The 14357-nt window shown below is 46.1% G+C and overlaps 1 protein-coding gene across 3 annotated transcripts in view; it reads right to left on the bottom strand.

Annotated features, from left to right (window-relative positions):
* CDCP1 (CUB domain containing protein 1) overlaps positions 1 to 10348 on the bottom strand; it is a 49571-nt gene extending 39223 nt beyond the window's left edge. For 2 of the 3 annotated variants that reach the window (XM_074312512.2, XM_074312513.2), the window contains exon 1: positions 10131 to 10348. In XM_074312512.2, the coding sequence (XP_074168613.2) occupies positions 10131 to 10251 (121 nt within the window). In that variant the 5' untranslated portion in view covers positions 10252 to 10348. Of the gene's footprint in view, positions 1 to 9772; positions 9988 to 10130 lie in introns of those variants that run through there. The other variant, XM_019723716.3, reaches the window with a different exon arrangement.
* Positions 10349 to 14357: the final 4009 nt, after the last annotated feature.

The raw sequence follows: 14357 nt of genomic DNA, 5'->3' as shown, positions 1-14357 counted from the left end.
AGTGTCACAAACTCAAATGCTTTCAAGGGCCCAGGCAGGTCACATAAACGAGCAAAGCTAACATAGTGAGAAGGGCCTTTGTTGACTCAGAGGGTGCATGCCCTACTAAACACTTTGTATTCTTCTTTTTTCACAACACATCAAGCAGAACAGGGTCAAGGCCTCCAAGCCACCTATTTGTATCCCCCGGTTCACATGCTTGGTTCCCTTCTGGGTAGTGAGCCCCTGGAAAGCTCTGTATGTCCACCATCTAGCACAGGAGACCTCCACTATCTGTGAAATGAATGGAATTCATTACCAAATGACCTAGCATTGGGCTAGATAATTTCACGATATTCTAGGCCAAAATCAAATTTGTTCGGTCCATTCGGTGCTAGGCCCTAAAAGTGGACAGAGATTTAAAAATACAGTAAGTTGCTCTTCAGGAAAAGTTGCTCCAAGTGGAGAAGGCAGCTTTGGTCCTTAGTTCCTTGATTCCTAGTGACTTAGTGCTTCTGCTCCCCTCCTGCAGAACCAAATTCTTGCAGGAAGCAACTGTAAACTTTTTTGAAGCTAGGATCTACATTCAAGAAATTTGTTTTTTTAACACAACAAAACTATTGATTGATTGCTATACTCATACCTGGATTTGATTTTTTTTTTAATTTAAAATTATTTTTAAGGCAAAACTGTGGTGCTAAAAGGCAAATCACTTGTTGCCAAGAGCCAAGGGGCAGGGATTGACGGCAAAGGGGTCTGGAGGAAGTCTGCGGGGTGATGGAAACGTCATGCCACGCGCTTGAGATTGCTCACTCAATAGTGCAATGGAGATTGGTGCGATTTTATGGCAGGAACGTTATACCTCAATAAAGCGGAAAAATACATTGTACATTTACATAAATAATACATGAAGCACAAAGTAAAAAAAAATGAGACGGCCAGTAAAACATCTTTGTCTTACCTTGAATCTGGTGGTGTTGCCAGAGGCAACCACAGATGGGAGTTTCTCATGTGTCCTTCCACAGGTAATCTATGAAGATGTACCTGTAATCTATATGACACCCCTATTTTACTTTTTCATTTCATTTTGCCAAAAGGTAGCACACCATACTCACTGTTGTGAACTTGTGAACCTGGTGTTTTCCTCACCATAATATATCTTGGGGGTCGCTCCACATCAGTATACTGAGAAGCTATCCCATTTAAAAAAAAAGTTTGCACAGCCTCCCACTGTTTGGATGGACCATAATTTATTTACCCAGGCTTCTAACAACATTTGGGTTGTTTCCAGTCTCCAGCTGCCAGGGCAAGGAGCAGCAGATGCTTATCTAGAGTTTCAAAGTGCCAGTGGGACACACCGTTCCCTGCGTCCCAGGTTCCTGGCTGGGACTTGGATTGTATTCCCACAGAGGCAGAGGCCAAGGAGGCTGGAAGATGCTATTTCAAGGGTTCACTGGGTTGTGGTGGGCTTCCAACCTCAGCGCTGTTTACAATTTGAAAAATGTCTTCCATTTTTCTGACAACATTGAGAACTTGCTCCTGACAGATTTAGCCCAAGGCTGGAGTGCCAGATAAGACTCAGCAACTTTCAGGCCAGTTGGGCAATCCTTCTCTTTCAGTGGGATTAAAGGCAGGAACCCTGCCAGGCTCCACAGAAAGATCCAGTTCTGGTTTCACAGCCTGGCACACTCCAGCCTCATATCGGTTTATGACACCCGCTTACAAGGGTTGCTGTAATCCCCAAAGCCCATGGGGGCGTTTTCATTCGTTTCTCCCGTGCAGTTGGGCATGACATGTAAGTTATGTAAAACTGGTCTGGTTAGTTCCTGGGCTAACAGGAAGTGTGTGTGTGTGTGTGTGTGTGTGTGTGTGTGTGTAGGAGCTCCTGTGCAAACGATTTTTTAAAATTATTTTAAAAAATTTTTCAATTACCGCTGACACACAATATTATATTCATTTCAGGTGTACAACACAGACTTGCAAACAATTTTTAAAAGCTCGTTCCAGAGTCACTGAGAACATTTCTTGCAGTTTTCAATCTAGCAGCTACACTTGTAGGCACTTCCCCCAGATGTCCTCATCAGCGACCAAAGGCAACGGCGCTGTTATAGCAACGGAAGTTCAGTGTCTAGTAGCAGAAACCTGAAAACAACCTCCCGGCTCCCAAGAGCAACCTGGTCACACAGACTCTGGCCTGGCAGACTGGTTCTGATTTTCAGCTGTTGAAAATCTCAATGTTCTTCTCAGGCCCGACTCAAACACTCAAAGGTTAAGAACAACTACCATTAACTGAGGAAACTGTTCTGGGCCTGACACTGTGCTGAGTGATTTACAGACCTTATTTCCTTCAGACTTCCAGCTGCCCGCCAGGTGAGGCCATCCCTGAGGACACTGAGTCTTAGTCAGGCTAAGTAACTCGCCCACATCACCTAGTTAGCAAGTGGTGGAGTCAGGATTTGAACCAAGCTTTGTCCAACCCCACAGCTTGTCTGAATGAGGTTGTTTCAAAAAAGCCGGCAGGTAACTGTGAGCCCCGTGAGATCTCTGGCTGAAGTCCTCCCATTTCTCTGTCCCTCTCCCTCCATCAGTTTCCAGTCAGGCATCTGAGCCCTTTGGGATGCGCGGTCTGAGGAAATGAGAAACGCACTGGTGAGCAAGAACCTAGAAGCCAACAGTGACTGAGAGATGTTGGGTCTGTGCTCAGAGATGCTTCAAAGCCAAACTCCAGGGACACTTGTCAGCAGGGAGGTCAGCCGTGAGGACGGCCCACCGCCACTGGCTGAGTCCTCCTGAGACAGTGTCCCAGGCCACCTGAGCCTCCAGCATAGGAGTAGTATAGACTTCCAGGGGGAGCAGCAGCAAGCTTGTGGCCTCTCCTCCGTGGCTGGCGTGCCACTGCACAGGAGTCGAGTGTCTGTCTGGGTCCAGGAGATGCCCTGAGCCCTTCCAACTCAGGGGCTTCCTCTCACCACCTCTCCATCCTCCGTGATGTCCTGGGACCCCTCACAAAACACCTGTGAATTGTTCTCAGAGTAAATATTGTTGCAGCCAAACATCCTTATTTGAAATAGCACGATGTTCCTGCCAGCAGACCACTAACAGACCAGTATCTGGATGAATCTGGCACGTGTCTGGACAGACACCATCCTAGCCCAGCTCCCAGCTGACCACACACTTGTTGCAGAAGCCTCCTCATGGCTCCAAGCGTCATGTGACATCACGCATGGCCAACTGGGCCGCCCCCAAAACAAAGACAACAGCCTGACAAACTCTGCGTGATCTTTGGAAGCAGAAACATGATAAAACTCATTTCTGGAGCCTGTCATTTATCGTCCCAGATAAAGGCAGCAGATTGGCACCTCCAACCTTTCTGCAGAAATGACACATTTTACCCAGAATACTTTGATCTCTGTCATGGAGGGTAGGGAGTATTTGCACTTCATTTAAAACTTGAAGTTATACCATCTGTGCTTGTGGAACAGTTTTAACTTGTTTTTTCCCAAGCCATTTGCAAATGTATTATTTAAAGATGTTCACACTCCGAAATGAGGCATTGAATGGCCTCGTAGTCAAGCTGCAGTTCCTTCTGGCATAATGGATGGCAGGTCCAAGAGGACAGCCCCTCCCCGGCAAGGTCAGACCAACAAAGCTTTCAGTGGTGCCCTTGGCTTGGGCTCCACTCAGGAGAGAACTGATATGTGCAGATTCTTTTTTAAGTGCAATCATTGAAGAAAGAACTTTACATTTCATAAAAGTTTGTGAAGTGAAATGTCTGTGAAGCAAATTCTGATTTTGTGCTGTATTCTATCACCAGTTCAGTGTTACTGTTTAGAGAAAACCAAACCAAACCAATGGAGTTGATATACGTGGAGCGACATGGTTATAATGGGAGAGCACGCAGGACAGTGCACAGTCCCTGTCATGATAATAGTGCTCCCAACAAACTGTCCTTCACATGGGAGGTCTCTGCAGAGCCACACCGTGACACCAGTATATCCAGGGTGAACTACTTCCTTCCAGGCTTTTATCCTAACCTCACGCGAGATATAGACAGAAAGACAGCAGGATAACATGACTATAGAGTCACACTGTACACACACACTACTTCACACCCTGCTTCTTTCACTGGTTCACAAGCAGTTCTCCATCATTTGTGGATGCCCTTGAAAGTTGCTGGGAATGGGGTGGAATTCCTGCAAACCCACTACATCCCCACCCACTCCTTCAAAGACACGCGTGTACAGAGACCAGCAGAGACTTATGAGCTTGTTCTATGCAGTGAAAACCCAGGTGCTGGGTAAGGCAGAGATGAACATGGAATGCATGGATGTGGGTGAACACAGAAGCCACCTGGTGACGCTGGTGGAGCCAGAAAATGGCAGGAGGCTGGGTGCCCAGATCCCTGCTCGGAGGAGATACCCTGTTTGGGATCTCTTATATGAGCAAGAAATAACCATCTATTGCTTTTGAGTCATCACACACATTTGGGTGGGTGTGTTACCGCAGCTTAAAGTGTGTGACACCTTAACTATTCGATTCATAAATGTAAAAAGTCAGTAAGAACAAATTACTCATCAACATAAAACAGGAGAAACTACCAGAACCCACGCCTGTCTTCAGTCTTCTTGATACGTAGTGCACATTCTGATCACCTGACCAAAAGTAAACATTTGAAAGGAAAACCAAAACACTTCCCTCACCTAAAGCTTAGTGTTAGTTTCAAATGGAAAGATGAAAGGACGCAGTGAACCGCAGTGTAGGGTTAAGAGCCTGCACTCTGAAACGAGACTGCCCAGACTCACAGCACCACCACTTATTAGCTGGGACCTGGGGCAAGTTGCTTCACCTGTGACTCACTTTCCTCCATTTTTCTTTGGCACTTTCTGCACAAACCCTTTTACCCAGGAATTCCTCCTCCAGGAGTTCCACCTACATCGAAACTTGTCCATACACCCAACAAAGTCAACGGCAAAGATGGTCACTGAGGCTGTACTTATAGTAACAAGAGACTGAAAACAAGCCATCAGTAAGGGGCTGCTTAAATACAACCTGACATTCCCACCACAACAGAGATTACGCAGCTGTCAAAAAGAAAGTGACAACTCCTTATGTTCTGATACGGAGTGAGCACCAAGATGGATTGATAAATGAAAAAAACCAAGAAGCATATGGGGACATCCTATACTGTACACTATATGAGCCTGCTTGTGTAGAGAAGGTGATATATTTATAAACGTCTACATGCATAGAATTGCTCAGGAACAATGCACAAGAAACCGTGGCTGCCTCTGGGAAGAGGCCCGGGGTCAGAGATGGAAGGGGAATACCTTTTCCTACACATCGTTTTGTTGCCATGTACAGGTAATTCTTTTTCGAAATACAGTTTTTAAATTGTCTGAATATTTAAAAGCACATCTGCATCCCTAGAACAAATATGAACACAGTACTCAGTAAGTACTGATTTTTATTTTTAAATGAAAGAAAACGTCTGGAGTGCAGACACTGCCTCTAAGACTAGCAAATGCCCACCTGGCACAGGGGCACAGCACATGCACTGGGGTCGGGCTCCCTGGGCTGCCACCTCAGCATCACTACACACCAACTGGGTAACCCTGGGAAAATTACTTCACCTCTCTGTGTCTCTCTATACAGGGAGGCACTAAGAGTACTTGCTTGAGGATGGAGAGCTAAATGACTAGCAGGTCTACTACACAAGATCACCTCCTCGGTTTACATTTTCTCAGTAAAAAAAAAACCTTAGTTTTTATTATGCAAACACTGCAGATCTTAACGGTTTCATCCTCCAAAGTTATTTTTGGCCTATATCTATTTAGGAAACATGTATACTTATCTCTCTGAACACAATGCAACATTTCCCCCCCCTTTTTCCTTCCTCACCCCTTCTCCGGTTGAAGCTGTTGTTTCTCAGACTAGTTATGTAGGACACAGCTCGCTGGCCCATGCTGGTATTATGAGCCTTGCACACCCCGGGGCTGAGGCAGTCAGCACACAGCAGCCCACGATGGTTGCCAGCCACTCACGCCAACCTCCACTGCTGACAGCAGCCCAGCTCCAGGGAGAGCTGTTGTTCACAATCTTAGCTGTAGAGGGCACAGCTTACTGGCCCATGTCGGAATCGAACCGGCAACCTCGGCATTAGGAGCACGGCACTCCAACCACCTGGGCCACCCAGCTGGCCCCTCAACGCAACGTTTTAAACAAAATGATGGGAAGAAAGTTGTGACTTACATTTCCAATATAATAGGTAGAGTGACAGGACCAAGTGGAGGTGCCGGGAATATCAGCGAAAAAGGTACAGTATGTTACTCCACACAAATCAACTGTTCGTGAAGAACACTGTAAGTGGTTTGGCAATCCAGAAGTGATGTCTTCTGTAAAATAGAAGAGTGCCTGGCACAGAGCAGATGCTCGCTATGTGTTAGCTGTGACAACTGGGAGTGAGTAATTTTAAAAACGGATGTACTGGATACAAACCCAAGGCTACAAAGAAGGTGAGGAAAGGAACTTGGCTCTCCTTGCCTAGTTGTCTAGAATGTTGCCAGCTGCCCAGGAGAAGGTGATGGGCTAATTACAAGGTTGTAGGAAGTGGTCTGAAATAATTTGATTGTGGGATAATTTTTATAATTTAGAATGATAATTAAAGGGTGTGAATTTTTCTTATCACCCAGGTAGAGAGCCTTAGCCGTCTCCCACGTCAGGGGTCTTTTCATTCCCCACAGCATCCACCCACCTTGACCTCAATCAGGCCATTCTGACCCGCAAACCCTGCACACTGCCCACCCCCCCTGTTCAAAACCAGGTCAGCACTGCCGGGCAAAATCGCAGGTGAGGCTTGTGTTATAAGCCAAAGGACTCAGTTCTGTTTTCTTTTGGCAAAATAAACACTGGGGACTATCAGTACCATCTAGCTGGGGTGCTCCTAAGATTCTTGAATATCCATGAACACATTTGTGAACTAGAGGGAGGTAAATGCTTCTTCCATAGATGCTAGTGAAACAACAATGATGACAGCCTGGGAGAGTGTAGAAAACAGGCATTCACACTGTTGGCCCGAATATACACCAGAACAACAGGACAAGCTCTCCACAGGACAGCGTGGAAATATGTAAACGCCCTAACATTTTCTCTGTTCTTCATCCCAGCAATTCTACTTCCAGAATTTTAGCTGGACAAAATAGTTGGGAATGCGCAGAACAATACAACCGCAAGAACACACTCTCAGATATATCAAAATGGGACAATCCAGCTTATACTATTTTATAACCTTGACACAAAGGCAACATCATTTCAAGTCGTTATGAAACCTGTGCTACATACTTTTTAATGTCTTTTCACTGAACAGACCTATCAAAATTGATATATGCAGTCTCCTATTGTTGGACATGTTCTATTTTTAATAGGAAAAATGAAAAGCAACCTAATTGTCCAACAACAGGGGACTGGATAAGGGCATGGTCTCATTTTTCATTTTACACACACTGAGACTGTGCACCAAAATGACCATGATGGTTTGCTCACAGATGATTTTTCCCCCTTTTGATTATACTCATATTTATTGCCAATTTTTCTACAACAACTATATATTAATATTACTTAAAATATTTTAATTACTGTTTTCAACTTCCTTCCCCCACACTGAAGCCTGGGAGAACCCCTAGAAAGGTTGTGTGTGTGTGAGGGGGGCAAGGTACAGTCATCAAAGACGAAAGGGCAGCATCTGAGGTGAACCCTCTGACTCCAAGTCATGCAAACCTGTGGGGGTGAGGGGGAGGGTGGGACTCATCAGTCCTGCCAGTTACACATTCCAGACAATAGCCAGCAGCTCCTCAATATTTGAAGAATGACGAACACACACTCAGGGTGAGCAAACACTTCATCTGATGTCTGCTCACATTTCTGGCACAAAGCAATGGCAGCAAGAGTGGGGTCACTGACCCTGACTTTGGTATCTGAGTGGTTCTTGGAAAGCCACCAAGTTGAGGTTTTAATAAGGCTATGATTCCAACGTAACCAGTCCGTCACTCTTGGAAGTGGGGGAGCTGGTAAGAAAAACAAACTCACACAAATGCACCACACCAAGACACAAACTTTCCTTTACTCTTCAGCTCTGCCGTGAGGCCAACTTCATTTTCACTCTGGCTTTCTCCACCCTTTGAGGACCGACACCAGTAACTTCTCAAAGGTCCCACGGGAGCCAACCCCAAGACCTCAACAAAGCAGAGGGACTAGGCGAATGCTCCAATCACAAAGCCATATCCCTCAGTTAAGTCTGGCAATGTAGCCTCACCGGGCCAGCTCCTGAGACCACAGACAGGAGCTAAGAATGGGAAATGGAAAAATTTTTAGGCTTCCTTGTATTTATACACGGAACCATGAGATATGGCTCCCACAGTCAAGAAATTCCTGGAAGGGACTCCACTGGAGCTACTGGAGGCCAAATGCCTGCCTTTCCAGGCCACAGGGAGAAATCAGCCGGTAACAGAAGCCAGTTCAGGACAGGCTATCCTTGTCATTAGTAATGCTTTGATCACACATTTTTCTCACACACATTTTCACTCATTAAATTACTCTTTATTCTGAAACTTACATTTTTCTTCAAAGGCAATCTTGAAAACTCAGTCTTAAATGACAGTAAATATGCACGCAATATTTTAAAGGCCACCTTACAATGTTCTATGTACTTGGCAGCAGTAAGTATGTCACCTGATGCTGTAGGAGAAAGAAACCAGGAAGCGTTCCTGTCTCGGATTTATGATGGCAGTTACCGAAAGGCCCAAGTTCACCTCACCCGCTCAGTTTTATTCCTTAATTTAATGTATCCTAATTTACCTACCTGTCAAATACAAACGCCCCCCTTAGATTCAGCAAAGGGTAATAATCGAAGACCCAAATCGCTTCCTGGATAGCTCTTTACAAAACACCAAACCTGTGCTAGTCTCAGGAAAGGCCTCAAGTTCTGACAAGTAACCAGGTTATTTACTGTCTTGATACTTCCAGCACCCACGGGGCACCTCCTTGCGCCCCCCCCCCCCCCAACTTGGAAACACAGACAACTGGGATGCGGTGGTCCCTCCTCCAACGGGAACAGCTCGAAATTCACACATATCTCAGGGACGCCAGGCTCTACCGGCCCCCTGGTGCGTCAAAGTTCACTACACCAGGTGCGAGGGGCAGGGGCATGGGGGGGCCTCGGCGCTTTCCTCTTCTATTCATGCTCTTGAACTTCAGGGGCGCGAGAATGGAGCGGACGGAAGAGGCGATGCGATGGGATACTGAGGCGCAAACTTTCCTCGCACCTTCTCCCTGGCCCAGGCGAGGAGGTAGAGGGTGGGCCAGAGAGCAAAGTTCCCTCCCACGCCCAGCCTGCCCGGAGCCCACAGTCATGCAGGTAAAGACCCGGAGCGCGCGGCGCGCCACTTCGGGCGTCCGGAGGCTCCCCTTCCGCGCGCTCTTTTCTCTTTCTGGGTCGGCGTCGGGCTCATCCTCTCGACTGCGGGTCTCCTGGCTCGGGGACATTCCCACGTGCCCCGGCCTGCGCCCAGGTCGAGGTCGCTCGGAATCCAGGAGGGTACCGCCACCGTGCCCGACGCGGCGCGCCCCGAGGCCGGGAAGTACCGGGAACCCCGCGCCATCTGTGCATCCCGACGGGGCTGTCCCCGCTCCTACTCTGCACCCTCCTCGCCCGGCGCACCTTCGTCCCCTCCCCGCCTGACGCAGGCTAGCCGGCCATTCGGCCACTCAGCGCCGCGCGCGCTCGCAGATCCGCACTCACCCGCTCGGCGTGGCAGGAGCGCGGCGCCCAGCAACAGGCCCCCCAGCAGTGCGAGTGTAACCCCGCAGTTCAGGCCGGCCATGGCTCCGAGGATCCTCGGTCGTGGTGGGGAAAGCGACTGTGGCCGGTGGTTCGGAGCGGCGACCGTGGGCGCCCGAGCCTGGAACCGGCTGCGCGGCGCCCCGCCCCGACTCGCTCACCTGCGTGCGGGCGGGTAGTCCTGGGCACCGCCCTGTGCCAAGGGAACTGGAGCTGGCGGGACCTTTCCCCTCCCCTCTTCCCTCCTCCCCTTCCTGCTTCAGCACCCGCCTTTCCCGCCCGGGATGCTGGGACTTGTCCCCACCTTCCCGGGCTTTACCTCCCTCTAAAGGCCGAGAGTGATCAGGTCTTTTTGTCTGAAGGCGTGAAGGTCCTGCTTGGCGGAAGCCAGTCTGCCTTCCCTTCGCGGTCCTGAAGAAGAAGGCCAAAGTGCTCCCCATTTTGCAGGGAATTTTTGTAGATCACCCAAGCTCTGGCTTCCTCCTCTGTTCTCTTTCTTCTGCTACCTGACCTGGGTGGAGGCTCACTGGGTTTTAAAGCCGGTGCCATAGCTGCTCTTTGCAGGACTAGGAGCCGGCAGCCTCCTCCAGGCGCTCCATCTGCAGCATTTCTAACGTGCACAGCAACCCTTCCACATTACGGCTGAAACAGACATGCCGAGTTACGCAACCTGCCCCGGGTCTCCAGGCCAGTGAGTAATTTAGAGGCAGGATTTGACAAGACAGGAAGGGTTTTCCACAGATGGAACGGCTTTGTTAAATTTATGAAGGACAAACGAATGAGTGAGTGAATAAATGCACGAGATTGGAAAGGGCCAAGAGAAGAAACCCAAACAGGTCCACAAAGGGCCCTTTCTTGAGTTGTGAGTGGAGTACTCCGTGTGGTGTGGACGGTGGGCATTTAAGCCAGTAGTTGGGCTGCAAAAAAATCAATGGCACAGGGCTCCTTTCCCTCCTCCCACCTGCAGGGGTACCTCCTGTCTCTGGCTTCTGTGGGTTCTCTTTCGGTTCTGTAGGCTACACACCAAGTCCAGGGTCGCAGGGCCACAGGAAGCGGCAGCGGATGGTTGGGGACTCTCAGCTAGCAGACCATTATTCTTCCAAAATGACTCCATGGACTCCCTGGGGCTACCTGTGCCTGGGGGCAGCCAGAAGCTGGGCCAGAGTCACCAGAACAACCTGGGAGGATGGACACAGGAACCAGATCATGTGCAAGAGCATCAGTCTATAATCCACCCCCAACTTCTGTTTAATTCTTGGGGAAACTGAGCCTCTTCAGGCTATCCCTACTCTCATTGAACAACAGTGATACATCATTTCTTAGGAACTTCACCTCCTTCCTTCTCTGTGTCTTCAATGATGAGAATAAAGCAAACTGCCCTCAGGAAGCCCACAGTCCATGAGGGAGGCAGAGATGTCCAAACTGTGTGGGACATGACGCTACCCAGCCTCAACCTATGGAAGGCACTGGATTGTGAACTGAGGGGACCTCAGAGTGTATCTCATAGTCCACTTTCCTCATCAGGCAGATAGATGAGGGAACTCCATCCTAGAGAAGGAAAAGGATGAGAAAAGTGGGGAGGCTCGCCCACAGAATCGAAGGAAAATTCATCAAGAGAAAGAAATCTTGAATAAATCTAACATCCTTTAAAACTGTTTGTGCTAAAGGAGAGTGAAAGCAGATTTTGTTTTTTTCTAATTCTAAGCAGGCATCTATACCCCAGCATCTTTTCCTAGCATTCATAACACCATTGTTTCCCACACATAATAATAACGATAATCATAATAAAAATAATGATATAGAGTGACAGTGTTGAATTGAAAATATTAGAAATATTGCTTGACAACTTTAAACCTAGTGAACAAGTTATTTCATTTCTCCAAAGTTTACTTAACTGGCCTCCCTGGGATAATGAAATTAACTTTCTGTAAATGACTAAAGAGTCAATAATTCTCAGATGTGAAGGATTAGTGATGGTCCCAGACAATGGCAACAAAGAGAAAGAGATAAAAAAAGAAAAAAAAAAGAAAAAGAAAAGGGAGGCATCTCAGTATCCTTTGCATGACAACCTAACTATTATACGTAGTTGAAGTCAAGATGTCTTGGTTCCTGGAGTGGAGTGTGAGCAAGCTTTGCCAAGGTGTGGAAATGGTTTGTCTTTACAAATATGGCTGAATGGAAGGAGTCAATTTTAAAAGATTATTTCTGAACTAGAAAAAAATTCAGGCAGCTACAGTCTGTTGCTAGGGGGAAAGAAAGACAGATTAAAGGGTGAGGTTTTTTTGCTGTTTTTTGTTTTGTCTAATATAAGTAACATTTTATTGCAGTAAACAATGAAGGAACATATTGGGACACTTCAGGCTAAAGCGAGTTAAAAGAGCTAATTACTCAGTTTTCTCAAGTTGCTCAAGGGGGTTTCCCTCAGCTTGCTGGTGATGTTATACTATTAAAGGGTGAGTTTAGGAACAGACTGTTCCATGTGATTTTGACCCCTCCAGAAACCCTACAAAAGCTACAAAACAGGGATTTAAAAAGAAAGAAAGAAAAGGCATAAGCCTACAAAGATGGGGAGAAAAGAGAGAAAACAACAGCAAAATCTTCTTGGAAGCTGGAAAGCAGATGCATAAGTGGTAATTGACTTAGGAGCCTGGAGACAGCAGAACCCTAAGTCAGTAGTGGGGGAAATAGAGAAATAACATGATTTATACAGTGGGATTCTTTAAAAAACAAAACTAAACTAACAGAAACAATAACAACAACATCAAAAAACAACTCAGGAACTAGCAGCACAAAGTATTCTGGGTTAAGAGGGTGAGGGAGGGGCTAAAACGAAGCCAGGGAGAAAGCTGTCTGAGAAGTATGACAGTGAGATTCCTGGAAACTGTCCTCCATTCCCTGTGGCTGGGCAACTGCTCCCTCCTTCATCCCAGCAGAAGTCTCAAGTGTTGTTTTCTAGAGAGTTAAAACTGAGGGATTTGGGCTGAGGAAAACCTAGGAAACATTCTGAAAAATAGGTAGAGAAAGGGAGCATATGCATTCTAAATGCTAAGGTTCGCAGACCCCTGGCCCCTACTTGCCTCCCAGAATGCACCAGAGAGGGCTTTACCATCCATACTGGAGATGAAAAGAGTATTCTGGGTAATCTGACCAGCCCAAGAGGCAAGACTTAAAAAATACACACATTAATCCCCACCAACAGGCTAACTAGAGCCCTACCATAAAGCTCCCAGTTGATAAGCCCCACCAATTTTTAATCTCTTACTTTAAAACATGACCAGACAATCAGGATTTCAAGACATCTGAGCAAAGTGTCTAACATGATAGCGTCAAAATCAACCAACTAACCAAACAGAAAAAAGCAACGAGGAAAGAGACTATATAAGGAAAAGAAATCAAACCAAAACATTCATTAACTTCCTTAGATAGCCGACAACACTGCATCTGTGAAGCAAGAAAAGCATGTTATAAAAAATGAATATTCAGGGACCCACAAAAGAGTTTTTGGGAAATTTTAAAAAATCATAGTAGATATTTAAAAGAAGAAGAAGAGTTGGAATATCTCCCAAATAGATAAAAATAGGAGAGAAAGGTAAAGGAAATTGGAGGCTCAATTCAGGAGATGGGTTTCCTAGAAAGAGAGAGCAGAAGAAACAGAAGACATTCTCAATGATAGAATTCAAGAATTTCCCCAGGCCTGAATAACATCAGTTTCCACATTTAAAGACTCATGGAGTGTCAGCACGATGGATAAAATAGGTTCACATCAAGGCACATCACGGTGAAATTTCAGAAAGCTATGAACAAAGAGAGGATTCTGTAAACTTCCAGAGGCAAGAAATGGGTCTCATGCAAAGGAACAAAAATCAAAATGGCTTTGGATTTCTCAACAGCAACAGTGGAAGCTGGAAGACAATGAAGCAATACCTTCAAAATTCTGAAGGAAAATAACTTCCAACTTAGAATTCTATACCCATCCAATCTATCAATTAAGTGAGAAGGTAGAAAAGGGGCACTTTAAGACATCCAACACCTAAAACGAAAAAAACAGAAAAACCCCAAACAACAAACTCTCACACAGTTTTTCTTAGGCAAATACTGGAGTATGTGTTTCATTAAAACAAGAAATGCATGAAACACAGAGAGGAGTGGATACAGTTTTGTGGGGATAAACTTAATCACCTTAAGAAAAAGAATACAGAGTTACAAATAGAAATGTGAAAAAACGATTATTTATTTAGAATGAGGAAACAAATCACATAGATTATAAATTTGAAAAAAAATGTCACAAATCCAGAAAAATACCATTATATTCTTACTATTAACTTGCTGGTAACTTGCTTGCCACATAAGTTCATTTCTTCAGATCATTTTACCTCGTTGATGCATTTGCTGTTTCTTCTGGAACTGTCAGACTTCATCATGACAAGATGCATCAGATAAGCTAAGATGCAGTTTTGACTCATTTAGACGCATAAAACATGTGAATCCACACAAATACTCACTGTTCATAGAAACACTACAGTGTTGTGCCCTACAAATGCAGGAA

This window comes from Rhinolophus sinicus, chromosome 5 (genome assembly GCF_057876585.1).
Source record: "Rhinolophus sinicus isolate RSI-liver-muscle chromosome 5, RSI-T2T, whole genome shotgun sequence".
In the NCBI taxonomy this organism is placed as follows: Eukaryota; Metazoa; Chordata; class Mammalia; order Chiroptera; family Rhinolophidae; genus Rhinolophus; species Rhinolophus sinicus.
The sequence above is the reverse complement of the archived record's forward strand: the minus strand, read 5'-3'. Positions and strand labels throughout refer to the sequence as shown.